The sequence below is a fragment of the Myotis myotis genome, unplaced genomic scaffold (genome assembly GCF_014108235.1).
Source record: "Myotis myotis isolate mMyoMyo1 unplaced genomic scaffold, mMyoMyo1.p scaffold_m19_p_14, whole genome shotgun sequence".
Classification (NCBI taxonomy): domain Eukaryota; kingdom Metazoa; phylum Chordata; class Mammalia; order Chiroptera; family Vespertilionidae; genus Myotis; species Myotis myotis.
The window spans coordinates 11460993-11488202 of record NW_023416318.1 but is presented as its reverse complement, the minus strand read 5'-3'; the positions used below and the strand labels follow the sequence as shown (position 1 = coordinate 11488202).

The 27210-nt window shown below is 39.4% G+C and overlaps 1 protein-coding gene across 4 annotated transcripts in view; it reads right to left on the bottom strand.

Moving 5' to 3' along the window:
- The window catches only part of EXOC6B (exocyst complex component 6B), a 537234-nt gene extending 510310 nt beyond the window's left edge, over nucleotides 1–26924 (bottom strand). For all 4 annotated transcript variants that reach the window (XM_036334133.1, XM_036334135.1, XM_036334136.1 and 1 more), the window contains exon 1: nucleotides 26688–26924. In XM_036334133.1, the coding sequence (XP_036190026.1) occupies nucleotides 26688–26800 (113 nt within the window). In that variant the 5' untranslated portion in view covers nucleotides 26801–26924. The remainder of the gene's footprint in view (nucleotides 1–26687) is intronic.
- Nucleotides 26925–27210: the final 286 nt, after the last annotated feature.

Below are 27210 nucleotides of genomic sequence, written 5' to 3'. Positions count from 1 at the left end.
GGTTCGGTTCCGGTCAGGGGCATGTGCCTGGGTTGCGGGCACATCCTCAGTGGGCAATGTGCAGGAGGCAGCTGATCAATGTTTCTAACTCTCTATCTCTCTCCCTTCCTCTCTGTGAAAAATCAATAAAATATATTTCTTTTTAAAAAAAGTAATTCTCAGATCTTTAAAAAGCCTGTATGCCTCAATCTCCAGGGTTGGTGTTTTTTTTTCCCATAAGAGGTAGTTTTAAGAAAATGTAAGATTATGATTTAATCTTAATTATAACACAAACTTCAGTTAAGATCAAAAAGAGATTTCTGAGACAGCACTATTAAATTCAAAGACTAAAAGAAAGATCCATCAAGCCATCTGAGCTAGATAAGCGAGACATGACTAAAAGAGTTTTTAATACTTTATATTCATATTTTCCCATTCAAGCATGACCTTAAAATAATTTTTGAAAGGATGAGGCAATACCTCCCGCATAGTACTTTCCTAATATAGCATATAAGTTTTTATATAGCATTGCAGTCAAGAGCAAAGACACTAGATGCAGGCTCCAGTTCAAATTCCAGTTTCTTTGCCTAGCCATGATCTCTGCATTATTCAACATCTCTGAGCTCGTTTCCTCATTTACCTCATAGGATTGCAGCATTAAATGGGTTAATATGTGTAAAACTGATTGAATAGGGTCTGGCACAAAGTAAATACTCAATGAATGTTAACTGCTGTTATTAAAATTATCTAGTACAAATATAGGTGATAAGTTTAATGTGAAGGCTAGTCATTTAGCCTGTGCATGAGCTGAGCAAACTACTAGTATCAACATTTCAATTTTGCAACATGCTGAAATTGGACATTCTTAACAACATATGTCCTTCAGGAATATCAAGAATCTCCCATATGCCTAGTACTGGCTGAGCAAGTTATGATCCCATTCTTAACTTGAGTTTACTCCTTAAATCTTCACTTCAGCTTTTTCTACAGGATCCTAGGATGAGTCACAACCTCTCCAGTGAATTCCTGACTTAGCCTCTTTTATAGGCTGTGCCTGGCTGATTCTGGGTGCAGTGCCATGTCTGGCACTATCTCTTCTGAGAATGCTGATGTGGTGGAATTCAGCTGTGTTTAGGCCCGTTTACCTTGTAATTTTCCACTGTTTCTTTAAAGAGGGATATAAGCACAAAACATGACTGTTAACTGTTGTTATTAAATTTTGTATTTAGCACTATAAAGCTCTCTATAATCCCAAAGGAATTAAGACAGACCTTTGTATCTATCTTCTAAGAAGCATTATTGACAAGTCCCACCCATACTGCCAATCATGTGAGACTTAAATAAGTTATCCTATATAATAAAGAGGTGATACGCAAATTGACCATCACTCCAGCACACAAGATGGCTGCCCCCATGTGGACACAAGATGGCCAGCTGGGGAGGGCAGTTGGGGGGGACCAGGCCTGCAGGGGAGAGCAGTTGGGGGGACCAGGCCTACAGGGGAGGGCAGTTGTGGGGAACCAGGCCTACAGGGGAGGGCAGTTGAGGGCAACCAGGCCTGCAAGGGAGGGCAGTTGGGGGCAACCAGGCCTGCAGGGGAGGGTAGTTGGGAGCAACCAGGCTGGCAGGGGAGGGCAGTTGAGGGTGACCAGGCCAGCAGGGGAGGGCAGTTAGGGGTGATAGGGCCAGGAGAGGAGCAGTTAGGCATCAATCAGGCTGGCAGGGGAGCAGTTAGGAGACTATCAGGCTGGCAGACAGGCGAGTGGTTGGGAGCCAGCAGCCCTGGATTGTGAGAGGGATGTCCCAGATTGGAGAGAGTGCAGGCTGGGCTGAGGGACACACACACACACACACACACACACACACACAAATTTCATGCACCGGGCCTCTAGTCGAATTATAAAAATGTTAAAAGCACCATTTTTCACCTGAGATCTCTAATTCAAATGTACCTGATATACTGTCATCAGAGTGAAATGACAACATGTTTAATAGGTTTTTACTGACTTTTAGAAAGAGAGGAAGGGAGGGAAATAAAGAGAAACATCAATGAGAGAAAAACATTGATTGGCTTCCTCCTGCACACCCCCCTCTGGGGATCGAACCCACAACCCAGACATGTGCACTGACCAGGAAGTGAACCAGTGACCTCTTGGTTCCTGGGCCAATGCTCAACCACTGAGCCACACCGGCTGGGTGATAATAGATATTTTTTAATACTCCTCCTCTACTTACTACCCATATGTAACGCTGGGCAAATCATATATATATATATAGTTATTAATTTCAGAGAGAAAGGGAGAAGGAGAGAGAAACAGAAACATGAATGATGAGAGAGAATCATTGATCAGCTGCCTCCTGACTGGGGATCAAGCCCACAACGCGGGCATATGCCCTTGACCGGAGTCAAACCCAGGACCCTTCTGTCTGCAGGAGGATGCTCTATCCACTGAGCCAAGCCAACGAGGGCTGGGCATATTTTTTAACTTATCTAAACCTCAGTCTCCTTGGCTATATAAAATGAGATATTATACTAATATCTATAATAGCATTGTTATTCTTAAATGAGTTAGCATGCACATCAAGCTCCAATCAATAAATGCTACTTTCTTGCCCGGCTGGCGTAGTTCAGTGGTTTAGAGTCGACCTATGAACCAGGAGGTCATGGTTCGATTCCCAGTCAGGGCATATGCCCAGGTTGTGGGCTTGATTCTCAGTGTGAGGGGTGCAGGAGGCAACCAATCAATGATTCTCTCTCATCATTGATGTTTCTATCTCTCCCTCTTCCTTCCTCTCTGAAATCAATAAAAATATATTTTTAAAAAAATAAATAAATGCTACTGTCTTTCCATTCTTTCCAGTCTCTCCCTACTTTATCCCCACCTCTAAGGACTATAAGATGAAAAAGTTTGGGAGACTAGGATATACATGTGTGCATTTAGCTTGTTGGAGCACAGCTTGCAGGCATCAGGGTTCTTAAAAAGACCTCAACATCTTCTGAGGTGAATGTGAAATAATGATATCAGTCTCCTACTATTAAATTTTAGCTGTCAACCAAGTTCCTAAAAGTGGGTCTGATTACATGGTTAATGTTTGTATCATGATTAACATTATCAGAAAGAAAACTGCTTCATTCATGACTCAGAGGTCAAAATGTTCTACCTTTCAGGCATACTGTAAAGATCAGAACTAGTGACTGATGGTGCCAACCTTAATTTCTGCCAACTATATAAGAAAAGACCAATGTGACTTTTTTCAGTTTTCGAATTGGAGAAGGCCTTAGGTCAGTGATGGTGAACCTTTTGAGCTCGGCGTGTCAGCATTTTGAAATACCCTAACTTAACTCTGGTGCCGTGTCACATATAGAAATTTTTTGATATTTACAACCATAGTAAAGCAAAGTCTTATATTTTTTATATTTATTTTATATACTTAAATGCCATTTAACAAAGAAAAATCAACCAAAAAAATGAGTTGGCGTGTCTTCGCCATCACTGCCTTAGGTGCAACTTTCTCTGGTCATCCCAAATCTGAGTTCATCTGACACCAGCTGCCTCTACCATGCCACTGAAGTTCAATTCTAACAAAATCAAAGTTGCATATCTGAGGTGTACCAGTGGGGAAGTTGGTTTCAAGTCTTCTCTGGCCCCACGATTGGTCCCCTGGGCACATCTCCAAAAAAGGCTGGTGATGGCATCACCAAAGCAACCATGATTACAAGGGTCTGAAGATTATAGTGAAACTGACCATTCAGAACAGACAGCCCCAGATAGCGGTATTACTTTCAACCTCTGCCCTGATCATCAAAACCCTCAAAGAACTACCAAGAGACAAAAAGAAGAAGAAAACATTAAACACAGTGGAAATATCGCTTTTGATGGGGTTGTCACCATTGCCCAACAGATGCAACACCTGATCTTTAGCTAGAGAACTCTCTGGAACCATTAAAGAGATCCTGGGGACGGCCCAATCTGTGGGCTGCAATGTTGATGGCCACCACCCTCATGACATCAACAGTGGTGCAGTGGAATACCCAGCTAGTTAAGAACTACAAAGGAAAATATTTCAATTAAAGATCATTTAACAACAAAAAAAGAAAGAAAGAACCAATGGGATGCCCAAAGAGGAAATAACACAGTGAAAAAAATCTTGATTCAAATCCCAGCACTGTCTCTTATTAACTGTAGAACCCTGGAAAAGTTACCAAACCGATATAATGTAACATAGTAATACTGGCATCTAAGTCATAAGACATGGGTTAACTCTGGCTGGTATAACTGAATCTGGTCTCAGGGTTATTTTGAAGATTAAATAAAATAGTATGCCCAAATAGCAAGGCATGTGAGACAAAGTAGTGATAGCACCCAAATGTAGTTTGCTTGTCCTTATCATTATTTCCAGATATTCTTATTTTAATTTCACCCAGTTGTTTGAACTTTATCCTCCCTACCAAAAGCCTGCATACAGCATCTAGTGAGAAACACAATATAATAAGGAAAATATTGGCATTTACTTAGAGTTAGACACTGGGCTAACTGCTTTATAAAGTTTATCTCACTTAATCCTTACAATTTTCACAAGGCAGTTATATAATTCTAGTTTACAGTCAAGGAAACTGAGGTTAGATAATGTGCCCAAAGAAACTGAGGCTAAGAGTTTAAATAATTTGCCCAAAGTCAGTTGGTTAACAGAACCACAGTTACTTTTGACCTACCAGATATCTCTAATTCAATACCTTGTTCCTTCCAGAGGCAACCATTACCATGAGCTTATGATAAACATTTCCTTGCTCTTTTTTATATCTGAGCACATATGTATGCATCTATATACAGTATTGCTTAGTTTTGCCTATTCTTAAATTTTAACAAAGGGAATATAGTACTGTATTCTTTTATGCCTTTTCTTTCAATATTATGTAAATAATGAGATGACCCCAAGTTGTTCTCCCTTACCTATGGTTCATTCATTTTCTTATTGTATAAGTAGTAGCCCTGCGCACAAATCCGTGCACCAGTAGCTTGCTGCCACCCTCCTGTAGCTCTCTGCCCACTGCCCTGCCCTCCTGTAGCTCCCCCGCCCCCTCCCCCCCATAGCTTGCTGCCCTGCCCCCTCCTGTAGCTCTCCGCCGCCCACTTGTAGCTTGCTGCCCCACCCTCCTGCTGATCCATGATCTGGTCATTACCCAGTTGGTTGTTACGCATCAAGGTGTAATGACCATTTGCATATTACATCTTTATTATATAGGATGTTCTATTATATGAACATATTTATCAATCCTACTGTTTTTTGGACATCTGCATTGTTTCCATGTTTTAGCATAATTATGTACATTGGTGCTGTGACCATTTCCTTTATATGTAACCTGATGCAAATGCACAGAACTTTCTTTAGAGCAGTGAACTTCAAAGAGACACAAACCTACATAAAGGATACACAAAGAATACACAGAGACATTCCAAATGGTAAGTAAGCATATAGTTTCTCAATAATCCAATTTCAGACTCATAATTTCCATATATACTCCTTCCTTAATCCAATCTGCCTAAAACAGGCTACATTTATAATACAGTAATAATATTGATTAGTTCTGCCTATTTCCTTACTCCCTGCCCATCCCAAACCCTAACTATTACTATGACACATTGGTTCCGAATATAAAATTCATAGGAGGGTAAAATGCTTAGCTTGAGGGGAAGGAAAAATTAACAAGTCAATTCTATAATAATGTGATAAATTATTATATGAGTTATGAACAATGTTCTTTAGAAGCAAAGAAAATTACTTAACTACCTGGAAGAGTTATGGAAAAAGAGATGGCAGATATTTAAAGTAGGCCTTGAAGAGTGGGTATGGGCGTCAGATGAAAAATGATCAAATGGACAATCCTTGCAAACAGTCAGTGAGATATAAGTGGATGTAACTAGGTACAGCGTCAGGAAAAACGATTAAAGGGGGTAAATGAAGCGGGAGATGAGCCCTTTTGTCACTGGAAAGGTAAAGATTTACACTAGAAAGAACAGGGTACATAAAAAAAGAAGATGCCATGATAATTTGTACTTATAATAACAAATAGGGTGTGGGTAAAAAGTTGCTAGATATTATGTAAGACATATTAATAAAATGGAAGAGAAGAGAATGCTGAGGGCACTAAAGCTCAGCCTCAATCTCTCCACTGGAGCCACATGTGCCAGTAGGAGCTGCTCTAAATCTTATCCCAAAAGGGAGTTGTCCACGGGTAAAGACTGCTCCTCAGTATAGGGATAAGAGATGAATACAAATTTATGAACAACTAACTGTCCTTCCACTATCCACTGCCATGTTGCTCAGTAAACTCATTAATCACCATATAAATAGAGAAATCCTATAGCATGCCTTATAGATCTGCCCTTTTAGAAGCAGACAAAATTTTGATAAAATAGATAAGCTGCCATTTGATTTTTTATTCGGAGCTCAAACTAAAACCAGTTTCTCTATGTATGGCACCTTAAATATGTAAGGCATGAGTCTCCAAACTGGCATATGGGCCTCTTAACCCAGCTCAGTATCAGCTGCTCTGGAATGATAACTGCCTAGCTTTGAGGTGACCATCCCTCCAGAACAGGGGTCCTCAAACTACGGCCCGCGGGCCATTTGCGGCCCGCCATAAACATTTATCCGGCCCGCCGGGTGTTTTTGCCGCCGCTGCCTGTCCTGCTTAAAAAAGTTTGAGGACCTCTGCTCCAGAACTTTAGTGAATGTCCAACAACCCTAAATGCAATCTTGAAATTCTCTTCATTACCTAAATTTTAGTATACCACCCAGATATTTTGGTGAAATGTGGAGCAACAAAGGAAAAAAAAGTTATTCATGTAAAATCCAGTAATAATAAAAAACACTTTAATCAGGCCTGGCTGGTATGGCTCAGTGGTTGAGCATCAACCTATGGACTAGGAGGTCACAGTTTGATTCTCAGTCAGGGCACATGCCTGGATTACAGTCTTGATCCCCAGTGTGGGAGATGCAAGAGGCAGCCAACCAATGATTCTCTCTCACCATTGATGTTTTCTCTCTCTCTCTCCCTCTCTCTTCCTCTTGGAAATCAATAAAAATATTTTTTTAAAAACACTTTAATCAGTCAACTTTATAAACTTCTATGTCCTTTGTCCAATTCCTAGAGTAGGTGATGATAGATTATAACCTAAGATAAGCATTTGAAAGAGTTAAGTGACTGTTGTTTGATAAAGGATGAAAATAAACTCTGAGTATCCACCATGACTCATTTTCTATAGTCGGATGCTGGAAACAAGGCTCTTAACCACTACACTATACTAAAATTTAGGTAATGAAGAGAATGAGACAAGATAATTTCTCTACAATACCTTTTATAAATAATGCATTTGTCATCTGAAAAGTTCCTTTCTGTATAATCAGTATATGTCCAGGACAGTGCTTTGAGGCTCACCAAGTTTAAATAATCTTATCAGAACTAGTAGAGCTATGGTTCTCTATTGATCCCTGAAATATTAAAATTTTTATTTGCAACAAAGAGACTCATTGTTCTTACCTAGAAAAAAAAAATTCCTACCATAAGACTGGACTAAAGAAAGTTACTATCTTTAAACCATTTCAGCTTACAGGCAAAGCACAGGAACTTAGTGGAAGTGTTAATTCATACTACTTATCTTGCTGGAGGAGAATTTGGCAAAATGTATGAAAATTTTTGATGAAATTTGCCCTAACCGGGGAGAGAACCAAGATGGCGGCATAGGTTAACGCCGGAGTTTGCTGCTCTGAACAACTACTTCAAAAGTGAAACCAAAAAACAGAAGGGACATCACCCAGAACCACAGGAATGCTGGCTGAGTGGAAGTCCTACAACTAGGAGGAAAGAGAAACGCATACGGACACTCAGAGGAGGCGCAGTGCTGAAGTCAAATTCTGAGGTGCGGAGTGCGTGGAGCGGGCTGGCGGCGGAGGGCGTGGTTGGCGTTTTCAATCGGGAGGGAGTCGCAGACTCTGAGCTCCAGATCCGGGCGAGTCTCTAGGGACCCAGACTCAAACGGGAGAAGCGGGACTGTCTGGCTTCGGTCAGAGCGAGTGCAGCTTTCTCTCCGAGCTTTGCAGCGGGTGCTGGGACTCAGAGAGGCAGAGCCCCTGGGGACAGGACTGAGAGCCGCCATAACTGCTCTCTCCAGCCCACCCTGTTGATCCTGTGCGACCCGCCCCGCCCAAGCCCTGCACTGAGGCATTTGCCGGATAGCCTCAGGCAAAGGCTAGATTAGCACCTCCCTAGAGGACAGAAGTTCTCTCACTGCTGACACAGCTGATTCTCATAGCCACTTGGCCTGGAGGTCAAACCCTCCCTGGAATTAGCTACAACAATCAAGATTTAACTATAAGACTGCGAACAAAGACCACTAGGGGGTGCACCAAGGAAGCATAACAAAATGCGGAGACAAAGAAACAGGACAAAACTGTCAATGGAAGATATAGAGTTCAGAACCACACTTTTAAGGTCTCTCAAGAACTGTTTAGAAGCCGCCGATAAACTTAATGAGATCTACAAGAAAACTAATGAGACCCTCGATCTTATATTGGGGAACCAACTAGAAATTAAGCATACACGGACTGAAATAACGAATATTATACAGACTCCCGACAGCAGACCAGAGGAGCGCAAGAATCAAGTCAATGATTTGAAATGCGAGGAAGCAAAAAACACCCAACCGGAAAAGCAAAATGAAAAAAGAATCCAAAAATGCGAGGATAGTGTAAGGAGCCTCTGGGACAGTTTCAAGTGTACCAACATCAGAATTATAGGGGTGCCAGAAGATGAGAGAGAGCAAGATATTGAAAACCTATTTGAAGAAATAATGACAGAAAACTTCCCCCACCTGGTGAAAGAAATGGACTTACAGGTCCAAGAAGCGCGGAGAACCCCAACCAAAAGGAATCCAAAGAGGACCACACCAAGACACATCATCATTAAAATGCCAAGAGCAAAAGATAAAGAGAGAATCTTAAAAACAGCAAGAGAAAGAAACTCAGTTACCTACAAGGGAATACCCATACGACTGTCAGCTGATTTCTCAACAGAAACTTTGCAGGCCAGAAGGGAGTGGCAAGAAATATTCAAAGTGATGAATGCCAAGAACCTACAACCAAGATTACTTTATCCAGCAAAGCTATCATTCAGAATTGAAGGTCAGATAAAGAGCTTCACAGATAAGGAAAAGCTAAAGGAGTTCATCACCACCAAACCAGGATTATATGAAATGCTGAAAGGTATCCTTTAAGAAGAGGAAGAGGAAGAAAAAGGTAAAGATACAAATTATGAACAACAAATATGCATCTATCAACAAGTAAATCTAAGAATCAAGTGAATAAATAATCTGATGAACAGAATGAACTGTTGATTATAATAGAATCAGGGACATAGAAAGGGAATGGACTGACGTTTCCTGGGGGGGAAAGGGGTGTGGGAGATGCGGGAAGAGACTGGACAAAAATCGTGCACCTATGGATGAGGACAGTGGGTGAGGAGTGAGGGGGGAGGGTAGGGCGGGAACTGGGAGGAGGGGAGTTATGGGGGGGGAAAAAGGAACAAATGTAATAATCTGAACAATAAAGATTTAATTAAAAAAAAAAAAAAAAAAAAAAAGAAAGAAATTTGCCCTAACCGGTTTGGCTCAGTGGATAGAGTATCGGCCTGCGGACTCAAGGATCCCAGGTTCGATCCGGTCAAGGGCATGTACCTTGGTTGCAGGCACATCCCCAGTGGGGAGTGTACAGGAGGCAGCTGATCGATGTTTCTCTCTCATTGATGTTTCTAATTCCCTCTCCCTTCCTCTCTGTAAAAAATCAATAAAATATATTTTTTTTTTAATTTTGATGAAATGTATACCAATAAACTGGGAATAAAAACCTCAAAAATATTCAAAATATCAGAAATAAAGCAGCAGCTCCACCAGAACTGTGACTAATCTTGATACAAAAAGAATAACAAAACTTGCAAACCCAACTTTAGAAACAACAGTTCTAGATGGTGAATACTATCAAAAAGCCTGTTGCTACCCAAGGCAACCTTCTGGAAACTCTGAGCAATGACAAATGAACTTGGAATCCCAGTTGACCACATACTGATAGAATCACAACTGAGTAATACCCAAATCTCTGGCAAAGATGTGAGCTTTATTCAACATACTCTGAATCTATTAACAGAATACAAGCATTAAGTCATCTCAACATGGCAAGAACATGCACATTAAGGCCTAAGAATTGACAAATTGTGAACAAACTAAACACATTAAAAAAAAAAAAAAAAAAAAGTCGAAACAATCTCATAGCAAATTCACTTGAGAGCTCTTTTCTCCAGGAAAAGAAAAAATAATGCTGTCAGTATTAAAACAAGGAAAATGTGGGAGAGATAATAAATATAGGAAGAGGATACATATAGGAACAGTGCACTTAAAATTATTGCATCTACAAATACAACTTTAAAAAGAGGTCTCACAGTTTTGTAAAAAATTGAAAATACTTAAAAATAGGGTCTCTGCTTACCCATTTGGTATCTTTCCCCTCTTCAAGATACTTGCCCAATATCTGCTGGAAACCTGTCCTAATGAATTTATAAATCTATATTACCTATACTGTAAATAGCTCAGCTATCCACTATATAACCTGCACAACTGTACAAAGCAACCATACTGAAGAATTAACCTAAAAAGACCATACCTGAACCTCCACAGTGAATTAGACATCTTTAAGACATCTGACTATAAAGTTCCCAGAAGTTAGGCTGACCGGAGCCTCCCAGCTATATGCATAACCTATACCCTCACCTTTCCAAGTAACTAATGACTAGGCTATACAGCTCTGGGGTTCTAGCTGCAGACAAAGAACAGCAAGCTGTCTCTGGCCCTTGGCTTCCCATCAAACAGGATGCTGCTGCTTTGACTATGGATTCTAGTACAACAAGTTAGATAATTTTGCTACAGACTCATTCTCCTCATTTACTTCAGAGTTTATTTAATTTTACTCACTTGTTTTAAATAGGTCTCGTTGCCTATTTTGTCTGTTAGAGCTCTGACAAAAAGAGACAACGGTCTGATGCAGCCTGTCCTACAGCCATGAAGAAATGAGTGGTCTAGTTACTAGCAAATTTAGCGACAACATATTGACTTGAATGAAAGAGTCTTAAAATTTTTTATTTGATGAACAGAATCCAACAGTGCAAAATGTTAGTACCAGAAAAAAATCTGCTCAGGTATACAGCAATCTGGATTTTGCAGCCCCTCTTCACTTCTGGACCAAACAGGTGATCATTTCTCCTTCATTTAACTTGTAAAAGAGCTACTGCAGAGGCCATCCCCATGAACGATTGGCCTTAGAGGGCAAGCAAACTGACTAAAAAGGGAGGATCAAGGGAATTTCAAGGTCTTTCTAGTAGCATGCTATAATGAAATGAAGCCTTTTCATCTCCACCTCAAGTATATTGAGAAATTTCTATCTGCTTCTCCTATCAACAAACTGTTGCAATTTAAAAATGATCCTACACAACATGGGACTTGTCCTAGTTTGTCAAAGACTGCCAGGCAGCAAAAAATAAAACTCCTAACCAAGTTTGTGTAATAACATGGGAAATAAAACTGCAAAAAAAGGACACCTGAATTTTTTTTAGAATTTATTATAAACTTCTGACTTTTTAAAATAAGTCTGGTTAACAAGGGCAAATTCTGGGTCATACTGTACAAATTTGATAATTGAAACCAATGACAATTTAAATTTGGCATACTTTGGGGAGGCTATTTTCCCAGCTTAAGAAACTGCCAGAATGTTGTATATTGAAAAGAGACCACTACCTAATACTGGCCAAAGGCCTCCATACTATACAAATGTCTTAAAAATTCAAGCTAAATAAAGCTCTTAGGAAGATTTCCTTCTTCAGAATTATTCAAGAACCACTTTGCCAATTTACCTACTCCACATGAGTGGTCTTTTCTGACTGGAATACCGTCTGAGTCATTATTTTAAAGGACAATATTTTGCTCGTCCTCAGTAAAAAATGTATAATCCAATACAATTACATGCCAGCATCCTCAATAAATGCAGTCAACATTATGCAAGGAGCTGGCAAACTTGAGGCATAGCTGTTCTAATACAGATCATATAAAGTAAAAAGAAAGAATATTGACTACATGAGGCTTTTTTTGACCCTTGCTCAGCTTAAGACTCTAGGTAAAATTTTTATGACTTCAAACAAAAAGAAATCCTTTTCTGATCCTTAGAGCCTACTCCTTAAATGTGGCACAGGAGTTGGGAAATGCAGACAAAATTTTCTGAAAAATCAGATGATAATTTTCAGTGAGATAAACAAGGATTTTTGTTGTTATTGTTTAGTCCATACCCAAGGATTTGATTACTCTTTGGCTTTAGCTAAATGTATGCCTTTCTTCTCCTCTGCTTTCCCTTCCTACCACTACCCCCACAGAGAATGAAAAGCAGTATCTTATATGCCAATTATATGGCTTTAGGTATGACCTTAGAAAACTAGCCTTAATACGTAATTATTGCCAAAAGGAATAATTCCAAGCCCTGGTCAGGTAACTCAGTTGGTTAGAGCACTGTCCCAATACACCAAAGTTGTGGGTTTGATCTTCAGTCAGGGCACATAAAAGAAGTAACAAATGAATGCATAAAGAGGTGGAACAACAAATCAATCTCTCTCTCCTCTTTCCCCTCCTCTCTCTAAAATCAATAAATATTTTTTTAAAGAATAATTTCAGGCCAACTGTAGGCAGTCCTTGATTCACTCAATAAATAAATTCCTGGGAGCCTATGTATTAAAAGCAAATATTGGTAAATCAATGCATACTTCCCAAAAGTAATTCACTGATACTGAAGTGTTTAAAGATGATATGATATCTAGGATATACTTCAAAATTAGACAAGGTAGGCAGTGGGGGAAAGGGTAAGTAGTGAGAGAATCAGATGAAACAAAATTTGTTGTATGTTTAACTGTTAGGACTGTAACAAAGGTACACAGAGATTTAGTATATTATTTTCTTGAATTTTGTGGATTTTAGATTTTCCACAGTAATCTTAATTTGGAAACAAAAAGAATGGGGCAGAAATTGGTTGTATCTATCAAAATTTTAAATTTACAAAGCTTAAACTCAGTAATCCCACATTTAAGAGTCTATCTTACAGAAATATCACTATCAATATGTAAAGAGATATTTATAAGACTACATTATTGTTTGTTAGAACAATATAGGGAGGGAAAAGGAGACATTCTCTAAATGTCCACCACAGAGGAGTATGTAATTCCATACAACAGAATATTCTGCAATCATTTGAAAGAGCTAGAAGTTTTGACTTATAAAGATATCTGACATATATATTATTAAGTAGAAAAAAATAGATATGTATATGGTAATTCTCACTTAAAAAGAAAAACTATAAGACTACATGTATATCAAATGTGTGTGTACATGCTTGTATAAGCAAAGAAAAAAAGTCTAGAAAACTACACATCAAGCTAATAATAATGCTTTAAATGGGGGAGTTAAGGAGAGGGAATTTTACTCATGTACTTCCAAATTGTGGGTTTTTTTTCACAATCTATATATATATAAGCCTAATATGCTAAGTGTCCCCTCGGGAGTTCGACCGACTGGAAGTTTGATCGCTCACTATGATGTGGCTGACCACCAGTGGGTGGCACAGAACAAAGGAAGGCCCCGGCCAGCAACTGGCAGCCACTAGGGACCCTGCCAGTGCACAAATTTCATGCACTGGGCCTCTAGTAAACTTATAAAACTTAAAAATATTTAAAAATCCATTACAATTTAAAAATAAAGTATGTGGTACATAAAAGTTTCTCCATAAACAAAAGGAAATTTTAAATGAGTCAGCTAGGAATGCCACATCCTCATGATATGACATAAAATAATTTCATAAAAATAGAAAATAATAAAGCTTGAAGGAAAATCATGTAAACTACTCCACTTTCTATAAAATATGAACAGAAAAGAAGAACTGAAAACATTGGGACACTCAAATAAGTTTGCAAAACTTCTAGAGGACAGTCTTGGATAGAGAGAACTGAGGCAGACTGGGTGACAAAAGACTGGCAGTATAAAACAAAAGAAGGAAGCAAAAGACTGAGAGAAAATATAGTTACATAAGTGGGAAAGGGTCATCACATTTTATGAAAACAGTATTAAAAATAAGGGTAGCCGAAACCGGTTTGGCTCAGTGGATAGAGCGTCGGCCTGCGGACTGAAAGGTCCCAGGTTCGATTCCGGTTAAGGGCATGTACCTGGGTTGCGGGCACATCCCCAGTAGGAGATGTGCAGGAGGCAGCTGATCGATGTTTCTCTCTCATCGATGTTTCTAACTCTCTATCTCTCTCCCTTCCCCTCTGTAAAAAATCAATAAAATATATAAAAAAAAATAATAATAATAAGGGTAAAGGCCCGGCCAGTGTGGCTCAGTAGCTAAGGGCCGACCTATGAAATGGTAGGTCATGGTTCAATTCCCAGTTGGGGCATATGCCCAGGTTTGGGGCTCAATCCCTGGTGGGGGGCATGCAGGAGGCAGCCAATTGATGATTCTCCCTCATCATTGATGTTTCTGTCTCTCTCTGTCCCTTCCTCTCCAAAATCAATAAAAATATTTTATTTTTTTTAAGAATAGGGGTGGAGGATGGGACAGAGCAATTAGTGGCTATGGAAAATTTTTAGAGTTGTCCTTCATTTTAAAAAATCTAGTGAATATCTTTTTTTTCTAGAAGGGGTTGGTCTGTTCCCAGTAAAATTTATTTATGCACACTGCCATTTCCATTTGTGTGTGTGTGTGTGTGTGTGTGTGTGTGTGTGTGTGTTGTATGTGTGTTTTATTTATTGATTTTAGAGAGGAGAAAGAAGAGAGAAATATCAATTTGTTGTTCCACTAATTGATGTATTCACTGGTTGATTCTAGTATATGCCCTGACCAGGGGTCAAACCCACAACCTTGGTATATCAGGAAAATGCTCAAACCAACTGAGCTACCTGGCCACGGCATAAATATTTTCTATTTAATGTATACTGGCTTCGCCCTAGAGGGTAACAACTTGAGCCAGCAGGAGTAACTCTGGTTTCCAGACCTCCATTTCAATGTGATGAGACAACCACATGCATTTACTGTCCTTTCTCCTGAAACCCCTTACAGAAAAAGGTATAAACCCATTACTCCAAAAGAACAAGAAAAGACCCTACAGCCAACAAGAAATAGCAACAAATTTCTGGAAGACAAAAGCTGATAAACAGCAGTAAGGATGAAACAGGTGGCACAAAAAAAGAGTCTTTGCCAAAGAAATGAAATCCAAAAGGGAGTTTGAGAACCAACCATAATCATGGAGATCAGGACTCAGAATGCCAACAATAATGGAAGCACTGAAAACAAACAGATTAACTGAAAGAGTGAATAGTCAAACCCCTGCATACTTACTCCATACATGGATATTCAAGGAGCCAAAGCTAATCCTAGGCAAGGCATCATGGGATTTTTCTCTGGAGAAGTAATGTAGCCTGAGAATATACTAAAAACCATCAAACTGTTCACTTTAAATAAATAAATTTCATAGTGTGTCAATTATATCTCAAAAAAAAGCTATTTTGAAAAAAGAAAAAGCACCAATTTTTCTTTTTTTCCATAGTGGAAAATCAATTAAAATTGAATGTGAGTTTTTATTAATTATTAATATAGAAACTGACTTTTTATTTTATGTTTAAGAGATCTTTTAGCCGAACCGGTTTGGCTCAGTGGATAGAGCATCAGCCTGCGGACTCAAGGGTCCCAGGTTCGATTCCGGTCAAGGGCATGTACCTTGGTTGCGGGCACATCCCCAGTGGGGGGCGTGCAGGAGGCAGCTAATCGATGTTTCTCTCTCATTGATGTTTCTAACTCTCTATCCCTCTCCCTTCTTCTCTGTAAAAAATCAATAAAATATATTTTTAAAAAAAAGAGAGAGAGATCTTTTAAAAATAAACTTCATTTGTGATGAAAAAACATTCACCTTAATAAACATTAATTCCATGTTTCATTTCAGTTTCCTCTTCACGTAAAATTAAATGTAATACTTTTTAATAGAAACAGCATTATAGTATATCCAATACCCAATTTCTATGAAAATTATTTTCTTCTACTCACCCTCCTATTTGCATATTTGTGTGAAGTGATGTTGATCTGGACTGATGTTCACTAAAAGTGAATAATGGTCATTTCTCAAAAACAGATTTTTGCCTGATATGTATTTGTGTCATCTTTACAGTTTTCTATTCTGCTTGGTTTTACTTTTACAGATTAGCATGCATCACAATTAGAAAAAGAAAAATAATTTAAAAATTAAAAGACATATAATATGTCTCTCATTCTAAGAAGGTGAAACAGACATAGTTTTTGCTATTCTTCCCACCACGTATAACTAAAAACTCTAGACATCATATACAAAACAAACATTAAAAGATTGGAAAGGTGGAAGAAGAAGGCAGATAGATAGGCTTGGGACCTCAGGACCAAAGAAACAACACTGGTAAGTTTCCTGAATTTTCTTTTTACTACATATCCCAGCTTGAAACTAAAGAGACATAATCAGGTGCAAACAAACGAACAAAAAAAAGCCCTAACAAAAGCTTGTTCTCTCTACCCAAAGATGACAAAAGAGGTGGCCTACCAAAATAGAAGACATTGACGCAATCATTGTTGTGTTCTAGACAAACACGACAGAAAAAACTGTGGCCCCACCCACATTCACACAAGCACAGGCAGAGAGGGAGCCAAGATTTCCACCTCCAGAAGCACCCAATACCCTGGTCAGGGTGTCAGAAAAGGCCAAGAAGGGAGCTGGGACTCTCACCCCCAACAGATGGTTACAATCCCCTCTCTCACACAATGTTATTAGCAGAGACCATAATATGGAGCCAGGACTCTCAGCTCTAGCAGATGAGGAGCCCCTCTCAGGTCAACAGAGTCCAAGAGGGGAACATGGACATCTCCCTCCACCTAGCAGTAATGAAGCATTAATCCACACCTCTTGCCAGACCAGTGTCTAAGAAAGCTAGCTAAAGGGTAGGTTTAAATGAGAAACAGGGTCTCAAAACATGATATGAAACTGTACAGGTTTCAATTAAAAATCATTCTTCACACCAAGAACAAGGAAGTTGTCAAAGTAATGAAAAAAGATAATCAGTAGATGCCAGAAATGACAGCGATGTCAGAATTATCTGATGACGTTAAAGTTGTTATAACAAAAATGGTTCAACAAACAATTATGAACACACTTGAAACAGATTGAGAGCCTGGGGGGTTGGGGGGGAATAGAACAAAGAATTACCAAGTGGAGAGTTTAGAACTAAAAAATACAATAACTGAAAAGAAAACCTCAATAATGGCCTCAGAAAGAACAGAGGCAAGAATCAGTAACTAAGAAACAGAGGTAAGAATCAGTGAATTCAAAGATATAACAATAGAAATTACATTACCTGAATATGAGAAAATAAAATGAAAGAAATAAACAGCACCCCAGGAGCTGTTGGACAATAACAAAAGATCTAACATTTATGTCACCAGAGTCCCAAAATGAGAGTGGAAAGATGACAGAGTGGGAAACTACTTGAAGAAATAATGAATTAAAACTTCCCAAATTTGGCAAGGGACATATAAACCTACAGACCCTTAAAGAAGTTCAGCAAACCCAGACAGGATAAACCCAAAGAAATCCATGCCAGGACACATTGTAATTAAACTCCTGAAAACTAAAGACAAAGAAAAACAAAATCTTAAAAGTAGCCAGAGAAAAGTGACACCTTTTCTACAGGGAAAAAATAACTTGAATGACAGCAAATTTCTCATCAGACACCATGGAGGCCAGAAAGAAGTGGCACAACACTTTTCAAGTGCTAAAGGAAAAGAACTGCCAACCCAGAATCCTACACGCAGCAGAAATAATCGTTCATTCCTTTTCAGATGAAGTAAACTAAGCCAGTCTTATGTAAAGAGAATTTGCTGCCTACTCTTTAAAAAAAAATGTCTACAGGAACTTCTTTAAACAGAAAGGAAATGATTTTTTTTTAACAGGAATCTTGGAACATAAAGGAAAAAAGAACACAGTAAGCAAAAATATGGGTGAATATAAAGGGTTTTACTTCTCTTGAATTTTCTAAATTAGATTTGCTGCTTGAAGCAAAAATTAAAACAGTTTGACATGGTCCTAAATGTCTATAGAGAAAATATTTAAGATGGTTATAAATAGGAGAGGATAAAGGAACATAACGGGAAGTGAAGTTTCTATATTTCACTCAAACTGGTAAAATGATGACACAGGTAAACTGTGATAAGTTATATACTAAATAATGTTAACAACTAGAGAAAACAACAAAAAACTATACAAAAAGGTACATTCAAAACCAGTATAGATAGATAAATCAAATTATAATTTTAAAAAATGTTCAAGTCACTCAAAGCAAAGCAAAAAAAAAAATAGAGAAGCAAAAAAAGGAGAGAATAAACATAGAACAACAAATAAAAAGCAGAGTTGAGCCTTAGCATATCAAAAATTACATTAAATATAATACCCCTCACAAATATAAACATAAATATCCCTAAAAAACTATTGGCAAATAGAATTCAGAAGTATATAAAAAGAAATATGCATACACAGTGACTAAGCTAACAGTGACTATTCCAGGGAGGCAAGCTCTTTTGCTGTGTTTGTTTTTTTATTAAAAAGCTGTGGGGTAAAATAGTCTTCCAGTTTTGATCTTGTTTGTATACACTTGAAACACGACAAGCTCTGTGATAAAAGCATATCTTTTAGCACTATAATATTGTATACTGGAGCAATGACACTATTAACAAGCCCACAACCCGGGCATATGCCCTTGACTGGAATCGAATCCGGGACCCTTCAGTCCCCAGGCCGACACTCTATCCACTGAGCCAAGCCAGCTAGGGCTATGTAGTATTTTGTTTTTGTTTTTGTTTTTTTGCTTGTTTTTGTTTCTTTCTTTTTTCTTTTTTTTAATTTTTTTATTTCTTTTTTTTCTTTTCATTTTTTTTCTTGTTTTTCTTTACTTTGGGCTATGTAGTTTTTAACTTACAAAGTCAGTACATGTTTTGTTAGATTTATACCTAAGTATTTCTTTTTTAAAAAGTGATTATAAATGGTATTGTATTTTTAATTTTGGTGTCAATGTATTAAGTGTTAGTATGTAGAAATATAATTAATTTTTGTATGTTTATCTTGGATCATTGTGACTTTGCTGGCCTTCATCATTTCTCTAACAATAGAACATTTTTCTAGTATTCAGAACACTGGAAGTATCTAAACTCAAAAAAAAAAAATGACAGAAGTACTCTAAAAAAAAAAAAAAAAAGGTTTTTGTTAATGTCATTGTTTTGCCATTATCTAAAGATCAAGCTGATTATCAAACCATGGTATCGACCGAAGGTAAATTCACTACAGTGCAAAGTGCATATCAATGTGATATCTTCAAGACTGAAATAGTTGGTTGTTTCAACAGTCATAATCCATATGTATCACCACAAATCACATTAAGGTAATCTAATTGGTTACACTGTGACAGTTCTTGCTCACAGATGTTTCACTAGATAATGTATTTTAAAGTTCTAAATTATAATTATGCTAACATGTATTATATGCTTAAACTTCTTTTAACAATCATTATGTCCTTGCGAGTTACATATCTCAACTTTTTTTTAAATTCTAAATCTAGAACAAGAAGTTTCCAGACATTCCAAGTAAATAACCTTCCTAATAAGACACATATTTTCCTGCCAGTGTATTCTAAATTATATAGCTTAACGCAAAACACCTATAGTTATTTTACTTGTTGGCAATTTTTTAAATGGCTAACATGGGTTGGATGTTGTTGTTGTTTTTGTTTTTTAATATATTTTTATTGATTTCAGAGAGAGAGAGATAGAAACATCAATGATGACAGAAAGTCACTGATCAGCTGCCTCTAACATGCCCCCGACAGGGGATCAAGCCCACAACCCGGGGCATGTGCCCTGACCAGGAATCAAACTATGACCTCTGATTCATAGGTTGACCAACACTCAACCACTGAGCCACACCAGCCAAGTGGGTGTTGTTTTTTAACATCAAAATTAAGATTATTCGCCCTGGCCAGTGTGGCTCAATTGGCTGGATATCATCCTGTGGACAGAAAGGTTGCCGGTTCTATACCTGGTCAGGGCACATGCCAAGGTCACAGGCTCAATCCCCAGTAGTGTGCTTGCAGAAGGCAACCGATGTTTTTCTCACACCCATGTTTCTTTCTTTCTCTCTCTCTCTCACTCGCTCTTACAAATAAAAAAAAAAGTTTTTTAAATCCTTGGGTGAGGATTAAAAATAGTACTTATGAAGAATAACTAATGTATAAGCAATGCATACAGTCTTTCAGATCAGAAATCATAGAGACTGAACACATGCATTTTACTTAGGAAAGTGTCTGTAGCATTTATAAGTCTCTCAAAGTGATCAATGATCCAAAAAAGGAAGAGAGGAATAATGCACTTTCCAACTCCCAATATAAATATTATCAAATCTATGCCTTAATTAAGCCAAAACCAGCAGAGAACTGTATTCCTTTGGCTCTCTGGAAAACTGCTTTTACTGAATTGTGCTTTGGTTATGCCATATGCTTTCGCTAAAGGACAATTCAGGAAACAGCCTGTCACATATTGCTGCATTGACTATATGGATACTAAAGTTACATTATATAGGACCTTCTTTGTGAGGACATATGGGAGAAACAGTTCTCTAGTCTAACTCAGAACCAAGAATAGTTGTGCTTCTCCTAAGTAACTACTTTTTTATTTTACAACAACATAACTCAAATAACTGAACATGTCTCTTTTTTGTACTCGTTGCTAGAAAACCTAGTGACAAAGTGACGGCCTACCTTTAAAAAATGTACAGGCCTTCAAATACAATTTTTTTTGTGCATCTAAATTCCCTCCATGTCTTTTTCTTTTTGGAATTCAGTAAGTGGCTTCTCCACTAAGAAATTACACTTTGAGCTCTGGCTGGGTAGCTCAGTTGGTTGGAGCATCATCTGGATGTGCCAGTGTTGTGGGTTCAATATCTGGTCAGGGCACATGCAAGAATCAATGAATGAATGCATAAATAAGTGGAACAACAAATATCTTTCATCTCTCTCTCTCTCATTCTCTCAAATCAATAAATAAATTAAAAAAGAAAAAAAGAAGTTACACTTTGACTCAATACCTCTCGATACATCAAAAATGTATTCTTGCCTGGTTGGCATGGATCAGTGGTTGACTGTCAACCTATGACTCACAGTTGGGTCAGGGCATATGCCCGGGTTGTGTGTTTGATCCCCTGTGGAGCAGCAAGAGGCAGCCAATCAATGATTCTGCCTCATCATTGATGTTTCTATCTCTCTCTCCCTCTCCCTTCCTCTCTGAAATCAATAAAAATATATGAAATAAATAAATAGCCAAAATAGCCTGGCCTGGAAGCTCAGTTGGTTAGAGCATCATCCCCATACACCAAGGTTAGGGCACATACAAGAGCCAACCAATGAATGCATAAATAAGTGGTACAAATCTCGCTCTCTCTCTCTCTCTCTCTCTCTCTCTCTCTCTCTCAAAATCAATAAATAAAATAGCCAAAATATTTAAATTTCCCATTATTGTTACTTATTTCTTAGCTGAATGTTCCTTAATTCAAATATTGGAACCAAGTCCACACAACATCAGTTGGTCTTTAAGTAACTGTCTTCCTTGTTTTTGAAATACTACAGCAGATACTACCACATCGCAAAAACAGCTTTACTCTTCTTTCCCACAGCAAGAGCAGACACTTAAGAAATGACCTATTAGACACCTTAGGTCTCAAAATGTTTAAGCTCAGGTATGTGTGTGTAACTCAATTTCTACTAACTCCTCCCCCTCAATATTTTTGCTTCTCCCCTCCCCCCACCACAAGCAAATTTGAAATGTCATCATTGCTCAGCTTCTCAATCCAGATTCACACATTTCATAGATAAGCCACTCACTAATTCTATCTAAGTTGATTTCAGCTGAAAGCTTGATTTTGATATGTGATTAAATCAATCATTACATGATTAACAGATACTGCAAACTATCAACTTCGATGATATAAAGAACCAAAATATCTTTATTATCCTCAATGTCCAGACTATGCAAACTCATAAATACAGAAAGTAGTGATTGGGGAGGGAGGGGAGACAGAATATAAAATGACTGCTAATAGGTATAGGATTTCTTTTTGGAGTGATGGAAATGTTCCAAAATTAGATTATAGTGACTTTTGCACAACTGTGAGTATACTATAAAACATGGAATTGTACACTTTAAATGGGTGAACTATATGGTATATGAATTGCATCTCAATAAAGCTATTTTTAAAGGTATTGTATTTTACTGTTAAACTTAAAAGTTATATGGTATTGGAAGGAAACTAGGCTTTGGGTGGTAAGCACAAAACAGAGTATAGAGATATCAAATTATAATGTTGTATATCTGAAATTTATATGTTATTAACCAATGTTACCTCAATAAATCTATTTTTTAAATTTAAAAACAAAATCTGAAATAGCAATTAAGAATAAATGTTAACTGCTAGTATCCACAGAACAAATTAAGGAAATGGCCTACTGAATAAGTGATATGAGAGAAAACTAGAAATACAGAGATGGGAATATGGAGCTATTATACACGAGTGATTTGCAATCAATATTTTAGCATTAGTGCTACAAAGCTGGAATCAATATTATTTTAAAAACAAGACAGGACCCAGTATCTTATGAGCCTCTTTCCTCATCTGCAAATTCAAGGCTTGCAACTAACAAAATAATATTTAAGATGAAGAAAGAGATGGCTGCTTTCCCAAAAGGATTTACTAGGCAAAAACCTCTATATGCATATATGCTTGGGCCTTTAAGAATTACAATAAAAAAGGAGAGGCAGCCCTAACCGGTTTGGCTCAGTGGATGGAGCATCAGCCTGTGGACTCAAGGGTCCCAGGTTCGATTCCGGTCAAGGGCATGTACCTCGGTTGCAGGCACATACCCAGTGGGGAGTGTGAAGGAGGCAGCTGATCGATGTTTCTCTCATCAATGTTTCTGACTCTCTCTCTACCCCTCTCCCTTCCTCTCTGTAAAAAAATCAATAAAATATAAAAAAAAAAAAAGAGAGGCACTCCCTTATGATATGTGGAACTGACTAACATTGCATGATTATTCAATATTAACATAAGGAATTATATAATGAAAAAGTCAAGCTACTGTGACTCTTTAAACAAAAAGGAATGACTGGAAGAATAATTTGGTATACAAGGGAAAGAAAGCAAGTAATGATTCACAAGTAATAGCTGGCAAAAGAAAGAGTCTGTCTGGTTAGGCAAATATAGCTAGGTGGATTTCTGTAAAGAGCAGGAATTTTAGGTATAGACATACTAATCTTATGTCTGCTATCAATTTATTGTTTCTGTTCTTTCATTCCTCTTCAGTTACAATACCTACCTCAGGAATAGCTAAGAATCTGGTGCCTAAAAGGGGCTATCTCAAAAGATGGGAGAAAGAGAAAAGGCTAAGAAGGGTAGAGGAGCCGTAGCTGGTTTGGCTCAGTGGACAGAGAATCGGCCTGCGGACTGAAGGGTCCCAGGTTCGATTCCGGTCAAGGGCATGTACCTTGGTTGCGGGCACATCCCCAGTGGGGGATGTGCAGGAGGCGGCTGATTGATGTTTCTCTCTCATAGATGTTTCTAACTCTCTCCCTTCCTCTCTGTAAAAAATCAATAAAATAAATTTTAAAAAAAAAAAGAAGGGTAGAGGAGTTTGAGATAGACAGTTAAGGGTAAAGTTAGGAAAGAAAGCCTACTGCCCTAATCAATCCTGGCTAATGATTGTGATGAGAAAGCAGGATATAATGATGATGGGGGTGCATCCAAGGAAAAGCATGCATCAAGTCTGTGCATGCTACTGTCTCTGAATGGGAAAACAAAAATAAGTGAGATCAGCCCCTATGAATATGGGCAGAGGCAAGCTAGACTAAGCTAGACTAAAGACAAAGACAGTGCGTACTACTTGTATTTTTAGATGTTCAAGTGATTGAATCTTGGGTCTGACAGTAAGATTTAGGGTTATCTGCCAAAGACAGGATAAGGCCAAAAATGAAAAGCCCCTGGTAATGATACAGGGAGTTAGGAAAAGCAATTAGAACTGATAGGATAATGCAGAGGTTCTCAAACTGGTTTTGTTTGTTTTTTACCATGTCCACTTAGGGCAAAAGATCCCTTAATTCATCTAACCCCATAAAACCCCACTTTCCAATGAGAAAAGAACCCAGTGATAACAATGAAGTAAGTTTTATACATATATATAGTTTTTTTAATTGATTTCAGAGAGGAAGGGAGAGGGGGAGAGAGAAAACAAAACATCAACAATGAGAAAATCACTGATCGGCTGCCTCCTGCATGCCCCAAGGGCATCGAACCTGCAACCTGGGCATATGCCCTGACCAGGAATCAAACCGTGACCTCCTGGTTTATAGGCTCAACCACTGAGCCATGCTGGCCAGGCACAATGAAGCAAATTTTAGGAAGAATGGGTAACTTGTATTCGAACCATAATTCATATATTCTTATGTCAAGATACTAAAGGCTCTAACCAATTTGGCTCAGTGGATAGAGAGTCGGTCTGGGGGACTGAAGAGTCCTGGGTTCTATTCTGGTCAAGAGCACATGCCCAGGTTGGGGGCTGGATCCCCAGCAGGAGGCAGCCGATCAATGGTTCTCACTCATTGTTGATGTTTCCATCTCTCTCTCCCTCTCCTTCCTCTCTGAAATCAATAAAACTATATATTTTTTTTTAAAAGATACTAGAAAATTACAGGCCAATATTCAGTTGATACAAATATGCATTACTATTCAGTGGAGGGTTAACATTATAAATCACAACAAACCAAATTGATCAGTTGAAGTCGTTTATCATATAAGCCAAGAACTACAGCAACGGAAAACCACAACCAACTCAAGACAACACTGACGGTGTCTGAGAAAGAATTCGTCCTAAAAACTCTGGTAATCCCAACTGCTCCAGCGGGAGCTTTGCTTGGCTGCCTACTGCAGCTCAGCAGCCAAATTTCTTAGCAGCATACTGAAACAGCATCCTCAGTAACTCTAACAACATCTAGTTTTGTGAAAACCAAATAGTAATAACCATTCATAATGCACTTATAATACTAGTAAGTAACCTTTGGTTCTTATAAACGATAATGAATGAGGATCATTTACTCAAAGACTTCAAGAAAATGAATAGAGAGAAAAGCATCATGATCACGACGGACGGTCATGTTCAAGGATAGCCCTTGGAGAGCTGTGCTAACAACGTGCCCTGGGGAAGGAAGCTGTGCAGACGGAGGTGAGTAAAGTCCCCAAATGCAAATAGTCTTTCGAAAGGCAATATCCCCATGAAAAAAAAATCAAGCAGTGAGTAATAACTCATTTTTGAAGGGAGAAGCAGTGACCCAAGACGGTACAAGGTGGATAAGACAGTTACCTAAATACTGGCGACATGGAGATCTGAAAGGGCCAGAGGAAGGATGAAGAGGAGTTAGTTCTAGGGCACTGGGAACCTGGGGGGAAAGGGACAGGTAGCTCCAAATTGGGCTTGGCAAGTAATTAACAAGGTCAGGTGAATGGTAACCCCCCAATGGAGGCAGGACAACAGAGGTGAGGCATGCAGACGCTAGATCCAGACGGCCTGACCAGGAAGCTCAGCTCGCCCACTTTATTGTCTCCATAACACTGTTGGGCAAATAAGTCCCTTAACTTCTTTGTGCCTCACCCGTAAAATGAAGGTAATAATAATACCTAACGGGAATGTGTTCCGGTTTAAGAAGCTGTATGTGTAAATTGCTTAATACAATGTCTTGCACTATCTATAGTAAGTGACACCTAACTTTCGTTAAATAAATCGAGGGAAGTGGGGGTTTCTTTTGACACCTCCAAATAAAATGGAGGTGTCGGGGGCAAAGTAATGGTCAGGGGGAGATCATTGTAACTTTTTTCTCGGCGGTGAGACCGCCACAGGCGGCACCCTGGGGAGAGGTGGGCCTGCTGACAGGGTTAAGGGAGCACCCGCTCTCAGGAGACGGGCACGGGTCGAGGGAAACTTCCTTCCTGGCCCAGGATTTTCAGGAACTCATTTCTGAGAAGTGGTTGTGATTGTAAGGAGGGAAGAGTTTAATTTCCAAGCAACAGACCATGGGGTGAAATTCTATTTTGTCTGCAGAGCGGAATGGGGTTCGAGTCGGAGGGAGAGGGGAGATGTCCTCGGGGGAAGAGGTGATAAAGCCACCATCCGTCCGGCGCGTTCCAGTTGCCCGGCGCCGGCCAGCCTCGGAGGGAGAAGGAAAGTTGCCGCGGCCCGAAGGGAGGCGGGGTGCCTCCAGGGTACCTGGGCTGTGGAAGGCGGCGATCGGGAAGGGACCCCACGTCGGGGCTCCCGAGGGAGACCCGCCCCGCCAAGGGTGGAGGTGGCTCGCCCGGCTCTCCGAAGGGAGGGGCCGGCGCTGACCCTGCGACGGCTGGGCAGACCCATGGCCCCGAAGGAGCCCGGACCCCTGTCCCGCTCGTGCCCCCGTGGGTAGCCCGGGCCCCTGGATACCTGAGCGTGGGCCCGATGCAGGCCGTGTCGGTGCTCTCGATCTCTCGCAGGATCCGCTCGTGTTCCGCCGCTGTCTCCAGACTCTCCGCCTCCGCCATCTTACCGCGCTCCATAGACTGGGGCGCCCCGCAGCGTGTCCTCCCGCTTCAGCTCCACTCACCTGACGCTCCCACTCTCACCCCAGGTTCCCGAGCCCCCTCAGTCTCCGGCTGCCCGCAGGACGACCCCTCCCTCAGGCTAGACACGCCCCCTTGCGTCACCGCGTCCGCCGACGTTCCACGCAATACCCTCTGGGATTCGTAGTTCTCTGGGCGATGCTAGGCAGGATTCCGCTCATATACACATTAAGTCCACAAATACGCGTGGAAAGCCGCACTTTACACCAGCAACAAGTAACGACTGCTTATGCAACGGTGATCTAGTCAGGCACTGGCCCTAATCCTACAAATTCTTATTTAAGGCCCTTGCCACAAAGTTCAAAAGGCTCAACAAGTTCGAAAAATAAGAAAGGATAAAATAAAAT